The sequence below is a fragment of the Thunnus albacares genome, chromosome 1 (assembly GCF_914725855.1).
Source record: "Thunnus albacares chromosome 1, fThuAlb1.1, whole genome shotgun sequence".
NCBI lineage: Eukaryota > Metazoa > Chordata > Actinopteri > Scombriformes > Scombridae > Thunnus > Thunnus albacares.
The window spans coordinates 9828980-9850156 of record NC_058106.1 but is presented as its reverse complement, the minus strand read 5'-3'; the positions used below and the strand labels follow the sequence as shown (position 1 = coordinate 9850156).

Below are 21177 nucleotides of genomic sequence, written 5' to 3'. Positions count from 1 at the left end.
TCCTAACTACATTTTATTGGTGCACTCTATGTAAAACATGTTTCTCAGGCCTCGAAGACCGCATCCATCTTGAGAATTGCATCTGTAATGAGCCAGATTGTAGAAACCGGTTTAAATAAGTTGGTCACCAAATTTAAAATAACTATTACATTTATTGTCTAATATTTGCCCTGCAGTTCAAAAGGTCGATCTCTAATGAAAATCATTTCACTCACAATCCAACTCTAAAATGGGCGAATGTGCTCACAATACCTTGTGTTTTTGTTGTTAAACCAACCAGGTGCTGCCACTTTCCAGAAGTTGAGGGGTGTTAACTAAAGGAAAATGAGGCCATTTCAAAGAGTCAGAGAATGTTCCTATTGTAGTGTTGTGTTTGTACAGAGGGCCCGCCTGTTACGAGGGCCAGTGTGAGGCTGACCGGGGGAGCAATATAATGCATACATGGATCCCCCAGAGCCCATTCATGGTGTAATTGGTGTGGACAGAGTTCTTGGTCTCAGGGTTACAGTTAGAGAACTTCTTCTAATGTCCTGCTGGGAGGCCACTCTTCCCATAGCACAAATACTGCAAATAGTATCCAGTTTAACACAGATGCAAAATTCTTGCTTTTCTAAAAATGTGAAAAAAAACTGGCAAAGACATGAGCTATCTAAATTTTTTTAGAGTGTGGTCTGCCATTCTCATGTTATCTGTAGTAAATTAAAAATGTCAGTTTGTTTCTTTATTTCAGGAAAATACGCTTTGCAGGGTGAAAATGACACTTATTGACATGCTCCATTTTGATTGTAGACCAAACAAAAGCCCACATGTGTTCATTTGCTATGTGGCCCCTGAAAACATTACTGGCAGCCTCAGTAAATCTTTACAGGAACAAACAGAGCAGAGCCACTGCTAGTTGGTTTATTATGTAGCTGCAGCTAAATGAGACATCTTCATTATAATCATTACCTTCTCCCCTTCCTCCCCTCCTCCTCCTTCCTCTAATTCTATACATCTTTCTTCAGCCTCATTAAGACCACTACGACTTAATGGCACAGACAAGTCCGGCTTACCACTTTATTACTATTAACAGACCTAAATCTACTACGAAGGGATTTTCCCCTAAAATAACTCTAAGGCAGTGATAGCACACCATGTGGTCCCTCTTAAGCTGAATCTACACTTCACAAGACTGTCACACTGCGATGGATCTAGCCTTTGCTGACCGCAACGTGTGGGGTTTTCTGGCTGGAGAAGAAGGGGCTAAAACACTTGTCTTTACTCCCCGCCTGTTACTCCCGCCTTTCTCGACTGGTGATTTCACTGAACAGGAGCCTCTCTCTCTGTGTCTGTCCATCACAGCCTGTGGCCATTAATCATCTCAAGTGGACAGCGCTGACAGGCAGTTGGCTGCATCACTCTTTTATTTTTTTCGTCTCTTTTTTTTCTTCATAGCACACCCATAGCTCCCGCAGCCTCACTCGCTGCCCCCATCCCGAATGAGAAAGTGGCCGGGTGTCGAACCAAAACAAACAATGACCCATCTGCTTAATCGAAACCTTTGAGGTGGTTAATGGCATCAAGCCACCGTCAAAGCTTTTCTCTGCGCTCCCGGTGGGGGGTGAAGGAGCAAAACCTGTAATGGATATGATGGACAATGATGTCGGCGTAACTCATGAAGGCTAATATCCTCCACCCACACTCTTCCAACATGAGCAGCCACGGTGCATTTACATTATATTTGCATGTCAGGCCATTAGCTGATGTTTTTATCTGGAGCAAATGACAAGAGGTTTTCTAGTACAATAGGACTATGATTCTTCTCTAACATTACAAGCAACAAATAGTACGCAGGTCAATGCATAAAGGGGCCCAGCAATAGATCTAACAAATATTATTGTGTCCCTACAGTGATCTTGTAAGACAGAGGAGTAATCAGCAAAGAAAAGGGAACCAAGGAAGTAAAGGTAGAGAGGATTTGTATGTGTGTCTTCTGCCGTTTTTGTGATGCAGAGCCCATCAATGGGCCCCTTTACGCAAAGACAGGATTTAGGACAGCTGCTAAAATTCCTCAACCATTAACACACACACACACACACACACACACACACACACACACACACACACACACGTGCCTGTTTTTAAGCACAGAGGCAGGAAATGGGAATCCCTCGTAAGTTTCCTTCCGCTGTTGCTTTCCTCTCAAGGCCTGGAGGCCCCACGACGAGGTGGGAAAAGCACTTCACCATTTGTCTCCCCTCATCCTGAGATTCCACTGGATTTCACTTAACCTCACAATGTGCTTCACAAAATGGGGCAGTATTTTTAAACATTTTGCTTATAAGGTCAGTCAAAAGAGGCTGACATTTTCCCACACGACCAGCTTTAACAAACAGCACATAATGACATTAAATTGAAACAGCAGCCTGAGTGCTCTTTAATTAAAAAAAAGGAGTGCAATAATCTTGAACCAATATCTATGAAGTGGAAATGGAAGGAGAAGTAAACGCACAGTAATTAGAGGGTGCCATCAACAAGAGCTTTGTAAGGTTTGCTGTTCATCTCATATACTCTTGGCACTATCGGCAAAAAGGGAATTCAGCCAAGCAATTTGTTCCCTGTGATTAAGACTCCAGTTTGAGAGACAGCAGAGGTCAGCCAAGTGCCTCTTGTCTTAAGGGAGGGGTGAAGAACTCACTCTGGAGTAGCTGAAATTATACCCTACCCTCTAGTACAATGGTTGCATCAGGTCTCGCTAATGTCAATAGCAACATCCCTGTCATATCCTGCATCCTTATTTGAAGCAGCGTGCAGCCATGGCTGTTTATTTTTCACCTTACCAGTTCTAACAATGAGAATGTTTTTTTGTGGTGCTCATTCTCTTTCCTAAATGAAAATACTAAAATAAAAAATAAAAAAAGCTACTTCTGTTTCTCCTCATTTTCTTTTCCTTTGCCTCACTCTTGTCTATTATAGATGAGCACTCTGGAGACACAGTTATATTTGTTACAACAGTTGTCGGCTACTGACCCTTGCTCTGCCTCACTACTGGTCACTTGTACTGAAGATGATAAGGGAACTTGATCCATGTCGGTTCTTGTTGCACTCACTGTAATTCACTCACAGCAAGTTCAACAAAATGTAAATGACAAGAGTGCTAATTATCACATTCATTTTGCGGTTGTAAAAATAAAAAGACAGGTCTGTTTATAAAACTCACTACAAAGTCAACTATTTTTCCTGTCTTAAATAAATGCAAATTAAAATATAATGAAAATAACGTGATGTATTGGACTGTAATCAGCCAGTTATCTGCTGTCAGGTGGCATTTTAGTCAACTTGATGGATTTCTCCGTCTGACCAGCGTGAGTAAAGGGTCAGCAGCCAACAGCTCCCAGCGTCTGCCACTGGACAGAGATGCTAACAGGGCCCTGACAGATCCTGTCCCTCCCTCTCTCTGACTCAGCTTAATTCATCACCCTCCAAACAAGACCTCCGGGTGCTAAGACCAGACCAGACACTCCGAAGCTGCTGCTCTTGTGAGCTTGCCAACATTTGCGTACGAGCAGACACACATGAATGTCGATGCACATGGTCCCATCTATACAAATGTACGCACCATCATCATCCGTCACAGTGTGACAAAACAAACTATGCTTCACATACACACTCGTATACATATGGTATCACCCATCATTGCCTGTGACAAAACATAATGAGGTATGAACCACACACTCTCTCACAGACCATCATAACCCATCATAACCTGCCAAAACATAATGTGAAATATGCAGCACTGTAATAACATTGTGATTCACCTTGGGAGGTATTGCTCGAGCCATGCCATTTGCTTGGTAACGGATTTGTCTGATAAATGCCTAAGCACATTAGCTGCTCTGGTCAGAGGGGTCTTGTAGGCCATATCAAAGCAGCATGCGGTCAGCTGAGCTTCCCCGGCTGTTGGCCAACTAAATAAGTTAGGCCACTGCCAGATCCTCTTGGCTCTGATACTGCAGAACCACAGGATCAGCGGAGGCAGATCTCACCTGCTGACCCCATAAGGCCTTTACTCTGGGGAGGGGAATTAGTACAGGATTTCTTAGCCAGTGAGAGTTACAGCATGTTTTTTGAGTTCATCAGTGACATAGCACACTTAACAACCATGTAACAAGCTGATACATTTCGAAGCCACAAAGGAAAGAACTATTATTCTTATTCCTTTATCCTTTCTCAGCTCATATGGCTTCTAAATACTGTATGATTAAATAAATCATTTGTGCTGCAGGCCTAACAACAATCAACCTATAGTGAAATTCCAAAAACTCTGTAAAAAATAGAAACCCATCCTCACAATGAGACAGGAAATGACTCTTAAGAAATGGAAGTCCTGTGGTATTTTCCTTTTCCACATAGGCAAAGTGCGGGAAATGAACAGCTATTGTCTCACCTGTGGCAACTCTCACAGACTCACACTGCAATTTATAGCACAAAGGTGTCTCTATTGGATTCAAAATACCCCACATGCCATGGAAATGACCAACATTACGGTTGTAGCTTTGAATATAGAATATACATGTATATCGAGTTGTCTAAAGGACCTACAGCCTGACAGCATTACTTTCATTGAGGTATCCCTTAACATAGACACAAATTTCCACAAAACTCCGCAAAACATGAGTTCTTCAGGAAACCACCAGGGGAAACACATTTGTAGAGAAAATACCCTCACATAGTTTGAGGTTCCATTTAAATCTTACCTAAACCCCAACTGAACCACCGGTTTTTAAGTGTATGCCAAACCTGCTGGATCTGACATATGTAAAAGAAAGTCTATGCTAGTGCATCTATGAGAGCGCTAGTGAAGGTGGCAGGAACATAATGAGGAAGCAGTTGCTGTTTAATATACAGTAGATTTCTGGAAAGAACATTTACCTCTTTTCTGCATGAAGGTGAAGAGGTCATCCAAAAACTCCTTCCTTTTGGGGTCATTGTCCAACTCGTACAACTAAAAGAAGAAAACAGAAGCTTATAAGGGCCATTACGCACCAAGCTGTCAGTTGACCACCAGGCGCCATGGGTTCATGGCTTCATGTGGCCGACCACAATGCGTAGTTTATGCTGAGAATCTAATAGTGTAAGCTCTAGTCGTTTGGCCCATTAGGCATGTTAAATAGTCACTGGAAGAACTGTCTGCCTGTTCAGCATAGTGAACTGTGCTGATTTTGGAGTTTTTCTTTATGTTTCATCTCTATCCTTCCAACACTAAGCTGACAATGACAAACTTTACTGTGCCAGGGAAACATTTTTATCAGACATATTTTCAGTGTGTACTGTTTAATCAGATTCACAGTGATGTTAAAAGGGTTTGGTACTTTGTTTTGTTCTTCTGCAATGTTTTCTGGAGTAAAAACACAAGCTACTGACTAACTATATCTTTGTGAAGTGCAACTTTTAACAGAAGAGGTGAGGTAACATGAGTCTTTGTCAGTGATAGTTCTTTGAAGCCGGCTTGGAATTTCAGGGCCCTTAGAAATGTATTTATAGCTCTATATGTTGAAAATACAATTACACTGAATTAATGTTATGATATAATTGGTGCAAAAGTGAGAGTTGATGACTGATCACAATCTCTAAAATGCTCACTTTAGCGAAGTCTCTGGAAGCCTCTCCTCTTCCTCTGCTACTGTCAGCCTCATCCGCCCAGCCTGCACTTCCATTCTGCAACAGACAAGAGAGGGAACACAGATAAGCTCAGTAAACTAAAAAAAAGTGGTTATAAACATGTACACAGAGGAGGATCCAGACTGTAGTAGTAAGAATACCATAAACAGTAATAGTAATATGTATGTAATAGTATGATGTATTTTTTTAAAGATTATTTATGAGACATTTTGCTTTTATTTGATGGTGACAGTAGAGATATGGACAAGAAACATGGGTAGAGAGAGAGACAGAGGAGTATGACATAAAACAAAGTTCCTCAGCTGAAATCGAATCAGGGATGTTGTCCGTGTCAAACACTAAAGTAGGTGCAAATCTGTAATGTAACATTTTTTCTAAAATGTGTTTATTTGATTTTTACCTACAAAGACCTCATTAGGTTGACACTGACTGCAGGTCAAAAAGTTCATAACGGGCTAAAGAAAACAGGTAAACTCTGGACTAGTTACCACAACTGCCAGCATTCTGCAACACAAACACGTGAAAACTAATATATACTCAAACTCCAAGAATGCATTTTTCCAGAGGTTGGAGGAGTAACCTCTGGAGTTATTGTGCCCCTGAGCTCCTGTGTCCCCCTCCCCCTTCATCCTCAAACATCTCCATTTGACCTAAACCATCTGCATCTGGGCCTGCCCTGCCCCCACCCGTGTCTTCCGACCCAGCTGGATACAAGGGCCCCCCATCCTTCAATCTTAACGCAGCTGTGACGGGTGGCCAAGTTCATGGAGTGTAGCTGGCTATCAGGAGGGGCCAGGGGAGGGTGGGCTGGTCAGTAGCCCTTACTCTCTCTCTCTCTCTCACACACACTCACACACACTCTGCACACACACACTCTCTGCAGAGGCTGATCATGGCTGTGTGTATGTTTGTGAGTGCAGGGAGGGGGGCAATGGCCCCACAAGACGGGAAGGAAGGAAAATAGGGGCAGAAAGGGGTGCACGGTATGTGCCGACCAGGAATGTCTCCTAAAGACAAAACCTATAAAAGCATCAGGAATCAAAACAAGATCCGTTTGGAGGGGGACGTTAATAGCTCCAGCTCAGGGTCTAGTTTCAACCGGGAGCCCATTGGTCAGTGGCAATTACGGAGCCTGAAACGAGAGCCAGGAGGGCAAAGGTTGTCAAGGCCCCTGAGAGCAAGTCATTTTCACCCTCTCACTCTCTGTACGTATAACGGTTGTCAACATTCATGCTCCCTAAACAAATACTCATCAGCCATTAACCAGCAAACACACTAAATGGTTTGTTTCAGATTAGACTTATCTGCTATTTAGAACAGGCAACATCCTCACTTACACAGGAAAAATTAAAAGGTCCTCAAAATACTAATCTTTATAAGTTAAGTTTGGAAATTAACTTTAACAACATTGATAAATGGGAAAAGGGTTTATTTATCTACTAAAACTAGCATGAAAACTTCAGTTCCAAAATACTTCATTTCCAGTATTAAAAACTAGTATTTCAAGTTCATTTCAAAATTACAGCCAAAATAGAATAAAACCATGAGTTTTTCTTTTCTGATCATCATTTTATCATATTGGCCATATACTGATACCATGTGTTGAAATTAGTCTAAAAATACAGCTAAGCAGTGCTTATCAAAATCACAGTTCATGTTGCGGTCAACATTATCTACAGTATGTGACAGAGATTACAGCAAGATCATCATGTGAAGGTAAATGTATAGTACATTTGAAGGACTTACAGACCTTTGCACACAGTTTGACCACTTCTGTTAACCTTTAACCATTATAAACAATTATAACAGAAGATAATTCAGACTGCAGCATATAATCTCACATGCTTGCCCTTGTATGAAAAACTAGAAATACCGCCTTGTGGTTGTATGCCTCCTCCAACCAGTCAAGTTGTGGTTTACATCCGTGTCTGTCTAGACTTACCTATATAATATTTGTAGTGAAGACTTTGATGGAAATTAATAAAAAGATATAAAGTGTACTTTTTGGCGAAATTAAGTTATCATTATATTGACATGTTTGATTCCAGTGAGTAATTTCCAGTGAGAAACATGCTGTCTTCACTTAAAGACTATTTTTAGAGAGGACTGATAGAGAGCTTCGTCACATGGTGTAACGATAGTCACCTGAAGCTCAATATCAGCAAAACCAATGAGCTTGTGGTGGACTACCAGAGGAACAGGAGGCCCCCTGTCCTGCTTCCTCATACAGTGACCATGATGTGATTTGGGTTGCTGTTCTATGAACAAAGTGACTCAGCTCATCCAAAACCTGCCTTCAATCAGCTCATTACCTCTTCAGTATTTCAGCCCTGGCTCTTCACCCATTCATTGCAAGATTGTTTTCTCAGCTACAGTGGTAAGCAAAAACTTCCCTCGTCAACTCCCTAGAAAACTATTCCTTTTGTTGTTTTCTAGCTTGTTATTCATTTCCTTTCCCTTGCCTCAGCTTTGTTGTTCTTGTTCTGCTGTATGTCTATTAGTGTGTAAGTTCATTGAGAGAAACAGAATAAAGACAGAATCAAATTCCTTGTATGTGTTCACCTGCTTGGCCAATAAAGCTGATTCTGATAGACCATAGACAATGCTTCAGATATGATATCACTGCAAAGAAGCTACAAATTCTAAAATAATCCAATAGATGACAACCCAGCAGCACAGAAGATCTATACAATCACCACAGCTTCAAGGTGGACACCAAGATTAATGTCACCATTTCAGTATCAGACCAAATGTGAAGTATGGTCACAATCTCCTCTTCTGTTCCTGAGTTATGGAGTTGAATAACAGCCAGAAAAATGTTTTGCAGAACATTATGATGTCACAGTGAAGTTGACCTTTGACCTTTTGGATATAAAACATCATCACTTCATCATTTTATCCTATTAGTCATTTGTGTGAAACTTTGTCTTGATTAGCGTATGAATTCTTGAATTATGGTCAAAGACGTGTTTTGTGAGATCACAGTGACCTTTGACCACCAAAATCTAATCAGTTCATTCTTGAGTCCAAGTGGACGTTTGTGCCAAATTTGAAGAAATTCCCTCAAGTAGATCCTGAGATATCTTGTTCACCAGAATGGGACGGACGGACAGATGTACGGATGGACATACAGACAACCAGGAAACATAATGCCTCTGGCCACGGATGTCGGCGGCGCAGAGGCATAAAAATTGCATTCAGCACCTTTTATACACGCAGAATGTTTCCTATTCAATTGCCTAGAAGTCGACACTGTGTAATCTCACAGGCAATAACCAAATGGGGAGCCATAAAGCTATATGGGAAACACCATTATTCTGTTATTTAGTGAGTTACAGTACTCTGTTGAAGCACCAGTATACTCCATCAACTGCTTGTCGGATGGTCAAATGGCTTCGGAATGCTCCCTACACCTTTCTAAAGTCAAAATAATGGGCGCTGGTGTCCAACCATTTCAGTAACTTTCCGAAACAGACATTCACATCTACTTCACTCAGTGATTGCAGTGGTGAGAAAGTAAGCAGGTTCTGAATTGCTCTCTCAGGCTCTTTTTTCATTCTTTACACAACTATTTGTGTCACTTTTTGTGTTTAGTGCAACACTATGAATGCCTTCCAGGAGAGACTGTGTGAAAAGATACACCATCATCCCCATTTCCTAATTACTGCATCTCCCCCTCAATATGAGGCCCTGCTTTTTTTTTTTTTTAACACGTCGTACAAACGTGTATTATTATTATAACAAATATCATTCATAAGACTTTTTTTTAACAGTATAACCCAAATTGCTTCATCTACTGTGTGTGTACGTAGATACAGAGTACACTGATAGTTGAACTCTGTTTAGTGATATGTCATTTACAGTCTAGTCATTTAACAGATGCTCTTATCCAAAGGAAAAAAAACTTGAGGCTTCCAAAACGAGAAGGAGCTCCCAGCTCATAGTATCAGATGTAACTACAAAAGAGCAGACAGTAGCTGCTGGGTTACTGGCCTTGGATTTGTTAGGGGAACACAAATGTGTTTGCACACAAACCACATGCACACCAACACACTCGTGCCTCCCTGAGGGACACTCTGTGTCATGGGAGCGCAGAGGTCAAGGTGGTCCAAACATCAACTGAGAACAAAGGTCTAAAATGACAGAACACCACTGTCCAGTCAGTGTCAGGCTGTAGCTTCCTGCTCTTCTCCCTCCTCTGCTTCTACTACATTTTCTGAGATGCCTGTAATAGACAAGATTTGGCTAAAGAAAACTGGATCATTACTTTCTCATTTTCACAAGAGTGAAACTGCCACTGATTCTGAATCTTTCCTCTCACTGACCATGTAGAACAGTCATTTTGACGTCCTTTTTAATTGTGCAGTTAATGAGGGCCAAAGTAACTGGAGATAATACTTTTTCTTTATTTTTTTATAAATGGTGTTTGTACATAGAGGTGGGAGATACGGACAAAAGTAATATTTCATTCAATTCAGTTGATTTCAGATCGTTACTGTCCCACAAACAGAAATCATTCCTACTAGGCTGATATCCATGTGTAGAAAGAAAAAAATCATAAAGTCAAATGTTACACTTATGTTGGTTCCTCTGAATTAAATGCTTTTTTGATTGTTTGACTAGAGCACAACCTAGAAAAAGGTCTCATACCGGGACAGATTAGTATCCCAGCATTCATCTGTTGCAATTTCCCACCCACATAATGGCAACTTAAACAAAACAACATATCCACCTGTGTTTGCCCCAACAGACTATTGTAGCATCACTTTAACTGAAACATGGAGAGCTCTTTTGCATTGAACAAGAATTGACAGTTTGTCCCTCTTCAACTGCTGTGTAGTATGTGGAGAGCAAGCTGAGGCTGTGCAGCTGCTATGATGAAAAGGACAGATGACAGTTAAGATAAAACCAAACTACTTTAAGAATAGACTAACCCCTTTTTTTAAAAAAAAAAAAAACAACAAAAACAGGGCAATTTACATTATTTGCATCTAAGAAACCATGTCTGCTTCTCTAGCTGGTTCAAAAAAAGAACAGTAATTGAAACATGGAAGCCCTTAACCGTGAATAGACATGTTGGCTCTTGAATTGGGACTTTGGTCAGCTGAGGAATGTTAACACTATGTTGCTTTTTGTCAAGTTAGAGTGGATACTGATGTTTTGGGACCACTCCTTATGATCAGTCACCTCAGCCCCTTCATCACATCCAGTGCTCCACCCTGAAATAACTTCTTTAAAAAAAGAAATTCCCACACCCTACTACGTTCATGACAGAGACGTACAAGGCTTGACTTGCCTGATATACTGCGTAATTGTTTCGAATATAATACTATGTGTGTATGTATGCATCTTGTGTGTGCCTTTGTTGCCAGTTTTTTTTTTTTTTTTTTTTTTACATTTTAGGCAGTCCTAAAGCCAAACACCTGAGAGTATATATGCAAACTACAATTTCAATTAGGTCAAATTAAATTATAATATTCAAATAAACACATTAAACGTGCGTGTGTGTGTCTGTGCACATACATTGCAGTGTGTGTGTGTTGGATGTGGGATGAACTGAAGCCCTCATATGTTTAAGCGGCCCATGTTTCCTTTCTGTCTCTCTCATGCTGTTAGCAGGTTTATTGGCCAGGCTGTGGGTGGCCTAATCACATTATGACCATACGTGACTGACTGGCGCAGGGCCAAATCAGGGATAAGAATAAGGTAGATGAGATGAGAAGTGAGCTGTAGCTGGCTATCGCCAAGTGGGGTGGGGGAGCTGGGGGGGGCTGTCCACACATTAATATGCAAACAGTGCTCCTGTGCCTAAAAAAGTGATTTTTATGGAAAAGGTTTCATGCAGATGGCCCAGGTGGTTACCACGTAATTCCATTTGGTATTACCCTGTACAGATTGTAAAAATGGGTTAATCTCCACTGTTATTCCAGTGCTGATAACATTACACAAACTATTATTGTCCATTTTTGACATGGGGAAGATTTGGCTCATTTTTTTGTCTCCCTGTGAGTCCCTTTTCCTAGACCACTCAATTTTGACTGCACCAGTTGTGAAATCTATGCGTTTGGACTGTGCAATCATGTGACATTATTGTCACACATTACAGTGGATAGTCTACAACAAGTTGACATTCTTTGCATATCCCACCATCTGCATCACACAAACCTCACAACACACTCCTACTTGAATGTCAATGCATAGCTTGGGGGTAATTCTACGCAGCCATTATAGAAAGATGTCTGGAGTAGAGCCACCATTTTAGTGAGGCCAGGCATGCCGGAACAAAAAGGGTTAATGGCTGCTGCTTGGGGAGTGGGGGATGGATGGCATTGATTGCTCAGGATGTTGACAGCACTTCTCCAATTTGATAGTGGAGCTGTTATTAGATGAAGAGGCTTGTCCTTAATAAAAGCATCATGTGATTTGCCTTCACTCTTCCAGTAGGAGGTTGGGTGGGCTCAAATAGCAGCTATTGGGTGATGGAAATATTCATGGTGTTTGACTCGCTTTGGGAATTATCTCAAAATAATAAAAGTAGGGGGAAAACTAGATCAAGCTAATTTCCACAATTGCATACTGTATAGACAGCACTGAACCTATGTGAAATAGTTCTTTTTCATACTATAGATAACAGGTTAGATGACATAAGTGACATGTTGGCAAGAGTGGGCCAGAGAACAGTTGTTATTTAGCAGCCTGCCAGTGTGATCCTGCGGACTAAACAAGGCCTAATGAAGAGAGGCACGTGTCTCTGCCATATCAAAGTCCTTTTAGCCCTGAGCCAATCCCCTATCTCCTGACTTCCCACTCCGAGCTACTGTCACGGCTCTGTGTCCCACAATACACAGCTACACGCTGCAGACCAAATCCCCAGGGCCACAGTCATTGAACAGGAGGCCAAAATCAATAGCCCTGGATGTGCAAACACAGGGAAGTCCCCAGCCCCCTCCGGACGCAATCTCACAGCACACGTCAATACTCATCATCCTCAGTCATCTACCGCCACGCCAGGGAAACTGAGATGAGGGCAGGATCACAGCTCCCAGAGTGACCTAACCCCTTAACTTACAACTGAACACCCTAACTTTTACCCAGTTCAGACTGACACAGTGATGAGGGTCGACCAGCATCAGCCGACCCTCCCTCACAACAATCCTCTTGACCCAGGTTGGATGTGGGTCGGACACTGCCCAGCTTTGGTGAACAGGCGTTGGACCCATTAACACTCCTTTTAAAAACACCACTAACTAGATAATGTATTATAAAGACGAGCAGACGAAAAAAGCAAGTAGAAAAACACACATGCTGTAAAGTGGTGACATATGGCCACTGTATAAGTTTTATCTATGACTGTTGCGTTCAGCTTTTCCCCGCTTTCTTCTTCTACAGCTGACTACCCATGGCTTGCTGTAGATGGCAACTCCCACATGGACACCAGAACTATTTTATATTTCATCGTGACGATCGCAATGTGAACGGCAGTAATCCACCGGGAATGTGCGCTTGCATGTATATGACTGGCCAATGCAGCGTCTTGCCAGATCACATTGCGTTGCAGCAAAAATTGAGTCAGGTTAAACTTTTTTGCCGGACGATCCAGTGTTGTTTTGCCCGGAGACCCTTGTGACGGTCACCCGGCTGCGTTAACGCTCAATGCTGCATTTTTTTCCATGCAGAGCTTAAGTCGGTCTGAACGCCACCTAACACATGGAAAAACCCTCATCAAATTGCGGTTTACAAAAAAAGAGGTGTAAACAGCCACACCTATCCTCACTGAAAACAAATTACATGCACATACAAGCAACATCCCTTTAGCAAGCCGAGGCAGTAAATCAAGAGTAACGAAATGACGCAGTGCTCTCGGTGCGAGCTCTACCGGAATAGAGACAGAAGAGAGGGTGACTTTAGCGAAATTCACCAACATTCCTGTACACCAGTAACAGGACCTCACAATAACAAGAGAGCCCCTCTCATCCCACAGGTACTCTTAACATCTCATTCCCGGGCTAATCTTTTTTAGCCAAATTGCTGCCTGTCAAAACAGTTCAGCGAGGGAAATCTTTTAAACAGACACAGCGGCAGTAATTTAATCAAGGCCTCCGACAGAAATCTGGATCACAGCCAACAACAGTGATAAATGGAGAGTAGCCAGAAAAGAGGCTTCACACTTGCTTAGTAGTTAAACTACTGCTTAATTTGTACAATTGAATGAAAAAGGTATTACAACTACTAGATAAAGATAAAAACTGTTTGGCATTTTCTTTGTACAGGAATTTGTGAAGAGAAGTGGATATGTGATTGAAGCAGATTGCATATACAGTAAGCCTGTTTCTTCATCTACTGAGGAATGAGAGCCTTGCTGCCTTCAGTTTAAGTCCATCTGTGAAGCCGCCTTCATGCTCTCAAAGAAAGCGAATCTGCTTCCTCTCAGCATGCCTGTAAAAACGAGCATTGTAGGGGGCAGCGATTTCTAATCCAAATCAAATAATTGCAGCCCTGATCCCTCTGCGGGACTCCGGGAATCATTTATAGTGCCTTTTGCCATGGGGAGGGGGTGAGGGGTGAGGGGCGGGGGTTGAGGGGCGGGGGCGTTAGGCTGAGCGGATGGTGTCCTTTATCTGCTAAATACTGTAAAGGATCTCATGGTGAGCTTGCCATACGCTACCGCCAACAAAGGCTCTGGCTAATCGTGATTCCATGTGCGACGAGAGGGAAGTAAATCTCGCTGCCACTCGGGAACATATGGTAGAGTTCCTAGTTACAAACAGATCCACTGCTGATTCTTTGCTCTCATTAAGAATTATTATAGAGCATAAAAAAGGTCACATATCACATGAGAGCGGGCCGGCAGCAGAAAACAGAACCCAGGGGCATGCCTGCCTTTGAATGTCCGGTCATGTTTGTAGCTGGAGGGGATTTCTGGCTTTTTGGGGAACAGACAAAGTGGCGGGGACAAGGGGCTAAACGTCCAGGGGCAGAACGTGTTTCTACCTGCCCTGGCCTCAGCAATGCTGCACCTCTAAACAGGCCACTGAAAAACAGGCCTCCAGGCAAGACCACCCCTCCCTCCATTAATCACTCCAATTACAAAGCTGAAAAAGAGAAACGGGAAAAATAGAGGGAGGGAGACAAAGATAGAGAGACAAAATGAAAATAGGCAGACAGACACTCACAGAGAAAAAAAACTAAATTATACACTGATCAGTCCACTTTTTCACCTCGTCCATTTTCAGACCCAGAGAAAGAGCGAGAGGACACTGTAAGGAAGGTTTGTAGTCAATGTTGTCCAACCACATCAGAAATCAAGTGTTTATAGCTTTTCTGAACGGCCACTCAGACTGAAAAGCCGGCCTTCAAAGAGAGTGGGGGATGAGATATTGTTTAAATATGGGGGTTAAAGGTGCACATTTTCACTGTCTCTCCTGGAAGGAATTCATAGTGTTTTAGACGTGAAAAGTGACAAATAGTTGTGTAAAGAATGAAAAACAGAGAGCTTGAAAGACTAGTTCAAACCCTGGCTCCTTTCTCACCTACGCACAGCTGGCCAATCACTGTGTGAAGTGGGTGTGAACGTTGGATTGTCAGTTTTTTTTGGTTTCTTAAAGTTACCGAAAATTGTTGAACACAGCACCCCAATTCCAAAGTCTGAAAGGTGTGTGGGGAGGAGGCTATTCAACCATCCGACAAACAGTTCTGACGGAGTATACTGGCAGCTTAACCAACAAGAAAGACCTATGTCTGAAAGAAAGGGGAGGATCTGCATATTTTGTCCCTGGGTAAACATGTCTGTTGGTGACTAGAAAGTCTGGTTTGCCAAATAAACTGACTGCATACAGCTCCAGCCCTTTCACCAAGACACCACATTCCACAAGCAGAGGCCCCATCCCCCATTACACTAGCTGGCCCCTTTCGTTGCCTCACACAAATGCAACGTTTATAGGCTGGTGTGGCCAGAAGTTCACACTCATTGGTTCAAAGACCCTTTCACAGGCAGAGCAAACATTTTAGTGAATCACATCTGTGCCACCACATACAGTACTCTATAAGTTAACCCTTTCCAGCGGTCTTTCAGGCCCACAAGAAACTAGACCTCAGAGACTGGATTTTCCAACTGAACTATGCACAGACTTGCACGGGGCCCCCTCGGTGCCCCATCGCGGATAATTTGATTTGAAGCTATTAGTTTTGCTGTGTGAAGTGTACAGTGACAGATATTAAGTAAATTCCAATATGCAAAGTATTTATTATTTCAGAAAAACATATTCAGATTCTCACAGAATCAAAATAACAATAAAAAATCTGTACAAAAAAACCCCCAAATTTTTAAGGCCCTTGTAAGAAACAAGCTATTCTGCTGCATTCAGGTTGAAGCAGCTATGAGGGTTTCTTCTGGGTTAAAAGCCTTGGTTAAAATACCTTGCATATCTCATATCTTTCAAAGAGCAAGCATCCACTTCACCCCCGTGCTAATGGCAGCTGGAGACATCACACAGACCTGATAGGCCTTTATATACATTCTCATTATAGTGACAGCGCCGGGAACTTGATACATTCACAATCAACAAAAAACCTTGACTGCTATTAGGACACATCACATCTAATTACATATGAAATGACAGAGGTCACAACGCCTGCAGTCAGATGGGTAAATGACTTCTTTGTCTGGTGTATGGTGGTGGGGCAGAGAGGTATTGGGGAGGGGGGGGGGAGATAAAACCAGTCCTGTTATTATGAGGGTTTCCTCCATCAGAGAAGTTAGTGTTATGACTATCTCTCTGAATCCGCAGTATCAAATGTTCAAACCATAAGCGCAATTCACAGCTTTCTGTAGAGTCTAATCGATAGGGAGCGATTTCCCTGTTCAGAGCCAGAGGTATCTGTTTCCTCTCAGCTAGCGTTAAGTGTGCAGGGGCATTCCACCTCTGACAGGCCAGTACCCCCCAGGGACCCGATCTGGGATGGTGCAACCCGTCACGCATCTGGAGCTCATCTCCAGGGTCTGACAAGCCACTACATCTCTACTGGACACTCAAAAGACAGCAAAGACACCAAAAAACTTGAAAGAACAAACATACCATACAAAACTCATTGTTAGTATGGAGATTACTGAACCAAAATATAAGAAAACCAAGCTTAAGACATTTCACTGTCATTGCTGTGGAAGTTATGCTGTCAATGTGTAACTGTATTTAGACCAGCAACTATCAAGTTCACCGAATAAAATGTTAGGCATGCTGTGTGGTAGGGCCTTGGCACTACTTTTTGCATTGGTCCTTTACAACGAAACTTTTTGACTGGTTTGAAAAAAAACTGAGAATCCAGTTTGTGTAACCCAACACTGTACTTGTATGTGACCTGCAATGTAATTTTATTGTGTAACATGAATATATGGATAAATAATGCTTGCATTACATCAGCTGCCGGCTCTACTAGCTAATCAGCTAACTCCACTCATTGTTGCATCAGACAAACCACACAAAGCATTCTACTATTGCAAACCAACCCTGAATAGTTAACTATATAATAACATATGCTCTAGTACTGGATATTACTTATCTAGTCCCTTAAATTATCAATATAATTGAAGTTTTACTGGGAGAATGTGACTCATAAAGTTGACTTGATGTGATCTGGATACTTTTATTGGAGAAGACGTATCACTCTGTTGGAGTTGTTGGAACTACAGAAACACAGTCCGCTGTACATTGATGTTACAGAGTGGAGTGTAAAATAATCTTTAGCAAGTACAGACACTGGCTGTCAGAGAGCATATAAACCAACAATATCCCAGTTTAATTTTGGCCTCTCAACAAGTTACTCAAACAATTAACTTTAATAAGCAATAGCTGATATAATCCACCGGTGGAAGCATCATTGTAACCAGCGATAACGACTGTCAGCTCTGTCTAAAAATAAGAAGCTGCGAGCTAAATGTTTTGTTCACTGCTGTGCTGATGAGAAAAAGTGAATTAGAGTAGGAACTTAAGAGAATCTGTGTATTTTGCCAATCTGGATATCAGAAATAAAAGTACTATCCTAAAAAATAAATACCAGACCCACTTACACGTTTGCTTTATGCTCTATGCTGCAGTTCAGTCCATAAGCAGACATCACAGAAATGTAGCACATACGATCAGATTAGATGAATGATTCTCATGGGGAAATTGGGTTACTGCAGCAGCAGCAGGCAATATGGTATAGATAAAAGAGCAAATAGACTCTATTACAACCGCAGAAAAAAAGCACATATTGAGAATAGTCAAACCAATAAAAGCATAGATGAGGGCCGGTCAAAAATCTTATCACACTATATTGATCGATGTCCCTAATTATCACAATATATATTTAATAATAATAATAATGATAATAACAATAACAATAATAATAATAATAATAATAATGCTCAATTTACAGTTTGAAGAATATTCTCTTTAGGACAGAACCGTATAGAAACCAGAAGGTTAATTATGGTTTATAACATACAATCATTTATTATCAGACTGAATAGGTGAGAAACATTCAACAGAACCAACATGGCTTTACATTAAACACTGAATGATTAAATAAAATAATAAATATGTAAACAACTGCTATGATTCCCATCACATCAAATACCTTGTTTCAAACATCTCTCAAACATTTTAGAGGTAGTTTACTAATGAACGTTGATAAAATAAAATATAATAAAATAAAAACTTTATCAATGTTAAGGATGATTATGTTGCACATTTTTGGCATCTTCACTACAGGTTTCTTGCAAGAAAGACTAATCTGTCGACTGTCTCAGGCTTGACAAGTAACTAACCTCGTTAGGTAAACTGGGATGCAGTCCTGCCCTCAGAAAAGTTTGTTGAGGTTTGCCAACCATTGTTGATGTGAGCTAGCAGATTAGCATGCCAGCCACAGGCTTGGTGTTATCACTCACTCTCCCCGGTGTCCTCAGCCACGCTACCACCATAATTAAAATCTAATTCTGTGGTTAACACTGCATTCGGTTTTGCTCTGGCAGCTGCTCATTTTCTTCTGAGTAGGCTACTCCACACAGGTGGTCATTCTGAGTTGCTGTGAGTGGGAGGGGCTGGAAACATGCGTCAACCACATGTGCTTGTTTCTCTGCTGTACGCTGGGCTGTTTGTGAAGTGTTTTTTGTAGGCAGAGGAAAACAAACTCAAAAATAACTATTGGAAATAAATCTCATAAATTTATCACAGTATTGTTGAAGATTTTATTGTGAAAACCATCGCCCAGCCCTACAAAGACGTACAGTGTTTCCAAAGACAGATTAACAATTGAGCAGATATTTGCACAGTACATACAGTAGTTCACATTCACTCAAGCTAGTACAAATTTAATTCAGCTCCTATGGTGCATAGCTTTAACCACTGTAAATAATGTTTTTTTAACCCTGCTAACTCCATAAAGCACAATCCTCTAGCTGGTGAACTAATTTGCTCTGACATTTTTGTCACTAATGTAAAGTGCACATTACTTTAAGTGTGATTCCAAAATATGTGTGATCAACACTACCAAAAGTGTTCCAATGTTGTGCTATCAATCATTTTGTACTTGCTGCTTTTAAAAAAATAAATAGCCTGACCACACATCCTGTCTGTGCTGAAAGCACAGGGCTTCCTCAGGTTTTCTAATCACATTTATTTAGGGCAGGAAAACCTGAGATGCCTTTGTTTGACCAGATGGCTGGCTAATCAAGGCTGGCTCTGCTGGGGGTTGGGGCATCCCAAATCTACCACTAACATTATTGAACCATGTTCCTCATTAATATGCTGATGTTTGTTCGAAAAGAGGCTTGTAATCCGATGCACTTTATGTAAATTTCAGACATGGAGAGCTGCACTCACCTGCACATTAACAATGGCATAATCCCAACTACATTTCTGTTGTCAAATAATTAAGAACAATGGAAAAATTCTACACTGCAGACCTCCTCAAGCTACAACATACAGTTCTATAATAACCTACATTCACTGTAGCCCCCGCTGTTAATAATTCAATTTTCTGTGCCACTCTTTAATCATTTACTAACATGGCTTTTGAAATTATCGACTGCAGTTGACATGGTCCATAGTACTATTCACAGAGTGATTGTCTATTAACCAGATCAGCTACAAGTCACAAACCTGATGCAGGTTTTTTGTCATCTGAAATAATTCAATGATTCAATACACAACTTTTAATTCAATACATCCAACAATGTGTGTGCTGATGACACCAATACATTAATCGAAAAGGGTCAAACATTTTACTTTTTTATTGCATAGTCTGAAATACCTCACTTCTATAAAGCTGAATAAATAAACTGATAATGGAGATGCAGTGCAGATTCCCAGGTATTTCTTTTCTGTGCATTATATCATGACAGCAGCATGCCCTGTTGAATCAAAGTTTGATTTTTCATTACACCCCTTATATGATGTGATTATCTGTCCATTTCTTTGGCTTGTTTTATTCAATTACTTTATGTACATTATTGTAGATACATCAACACATTTAAGAAATGCTTGATAAGCACAATTCTGAGCATTTCATCTGCAAAAGTGATTTTATCCCAAAGAAAATAAAACTCTAATAAGTCAACATACATCTGCTGCACAATAAACTGTGTAAATGAATCACTATGTTACAAACAGGACTTTGCTCATGCTAGTGGGAATAAGCTTGTTTTCTTCCTATATGAAGCTGTGTGTACACTGGCACAACATTTAGGATTACTGGCCAGTAGCTTTGACAGACACACTGCTTGTTGGTGGTTTCTAGTGATAATTGTGATCCAAAAAGGGAGCAGCTTTGGATGACGTACAGCCTTGAGTGTAGAGTGTAAATGTTTGAAACTGATCTGTGAACACATTGCTTTTAGTGTAATGTGACATTTCCTGGGCAGCAGCCAGGAGCTTTTCTTTTTTTTTCTTCCTTCCTCCTCTGATGGTAGCGCCCTCTTACAAGCACATGATTACGCTCAGCTTGTGTTTGAAGATTTGGCAGACAAACAGCGTGGCCACATGCTACTATAAACTACATGGGTTTTTGGCAAGCAGCGCAATGAGTGTGCAAGCTGAAAAGCAGGCGGGCTACAGTGAAAGGAAAGCCTCCTCCACTTTTACTTCCTTCTCCTCTGCATGGCTTTGTGCCAGGTCCCCGTCAGCTGCTGTGTTTACCCAAGGGCCTTGACACAGTGGCCCAGTTAGCACCTACAGGCCCCTGACACCAGCCTGGAGCTCAGCCAAAGTAGTGGCACAAGACAGCTAAGAAAACCACAAACAATAGACAACTCTCGTAACTCTCACTCTTTGCCTCCAAGCCTCCTCACTGGCTGGTCCTTTATACAAGGAGCAAAGCTGGGACCAGAAACCCAGGCTTGGGCAGATCAGGGAATTTTTAATTGATCTGTATCAGCATTATAGAGTTGTGCTCTGGGTAAAACAGCTGCTGAAGTCGCTCCCTTGCACTCCATTACGACACCGTTTCTTTGATTAAGTCCACAAAATGTTGTGAAAAGAC

At 41.4% G+C, this 21177-nt stretch overlaps 1 protein-coding gene across 2 annotated transcripts in view; it reads right to left on the bottom strand.

Annotated features, from left to right (window-relative positions):
• The window catches only part of LOC122996686 (AT-rich interactive domain-containing protein 3B-like), a 54431-nt gene that overhangs the window by 21085 nt on the left and 12169 nt on the right, over positions 1–21177 (bottom strand). For both annotated transcript variants that reach the window (XM_044372314.1, XM_044372400.1), the window contains exons 3-4: positions 5623–5697; positions 4912–4984 (exon numbers count right to left, since the gene is read on the bottom strand). In XM_044372314.1, coding sequence (XP_044228249.1) covers positions 4912–4984; positions 5623–5697 — 148 coding nt within the window. The remainder of the gene's footprint in view (positions 1–4911; positions 4985–5622; positions 5698–21177) is intronic.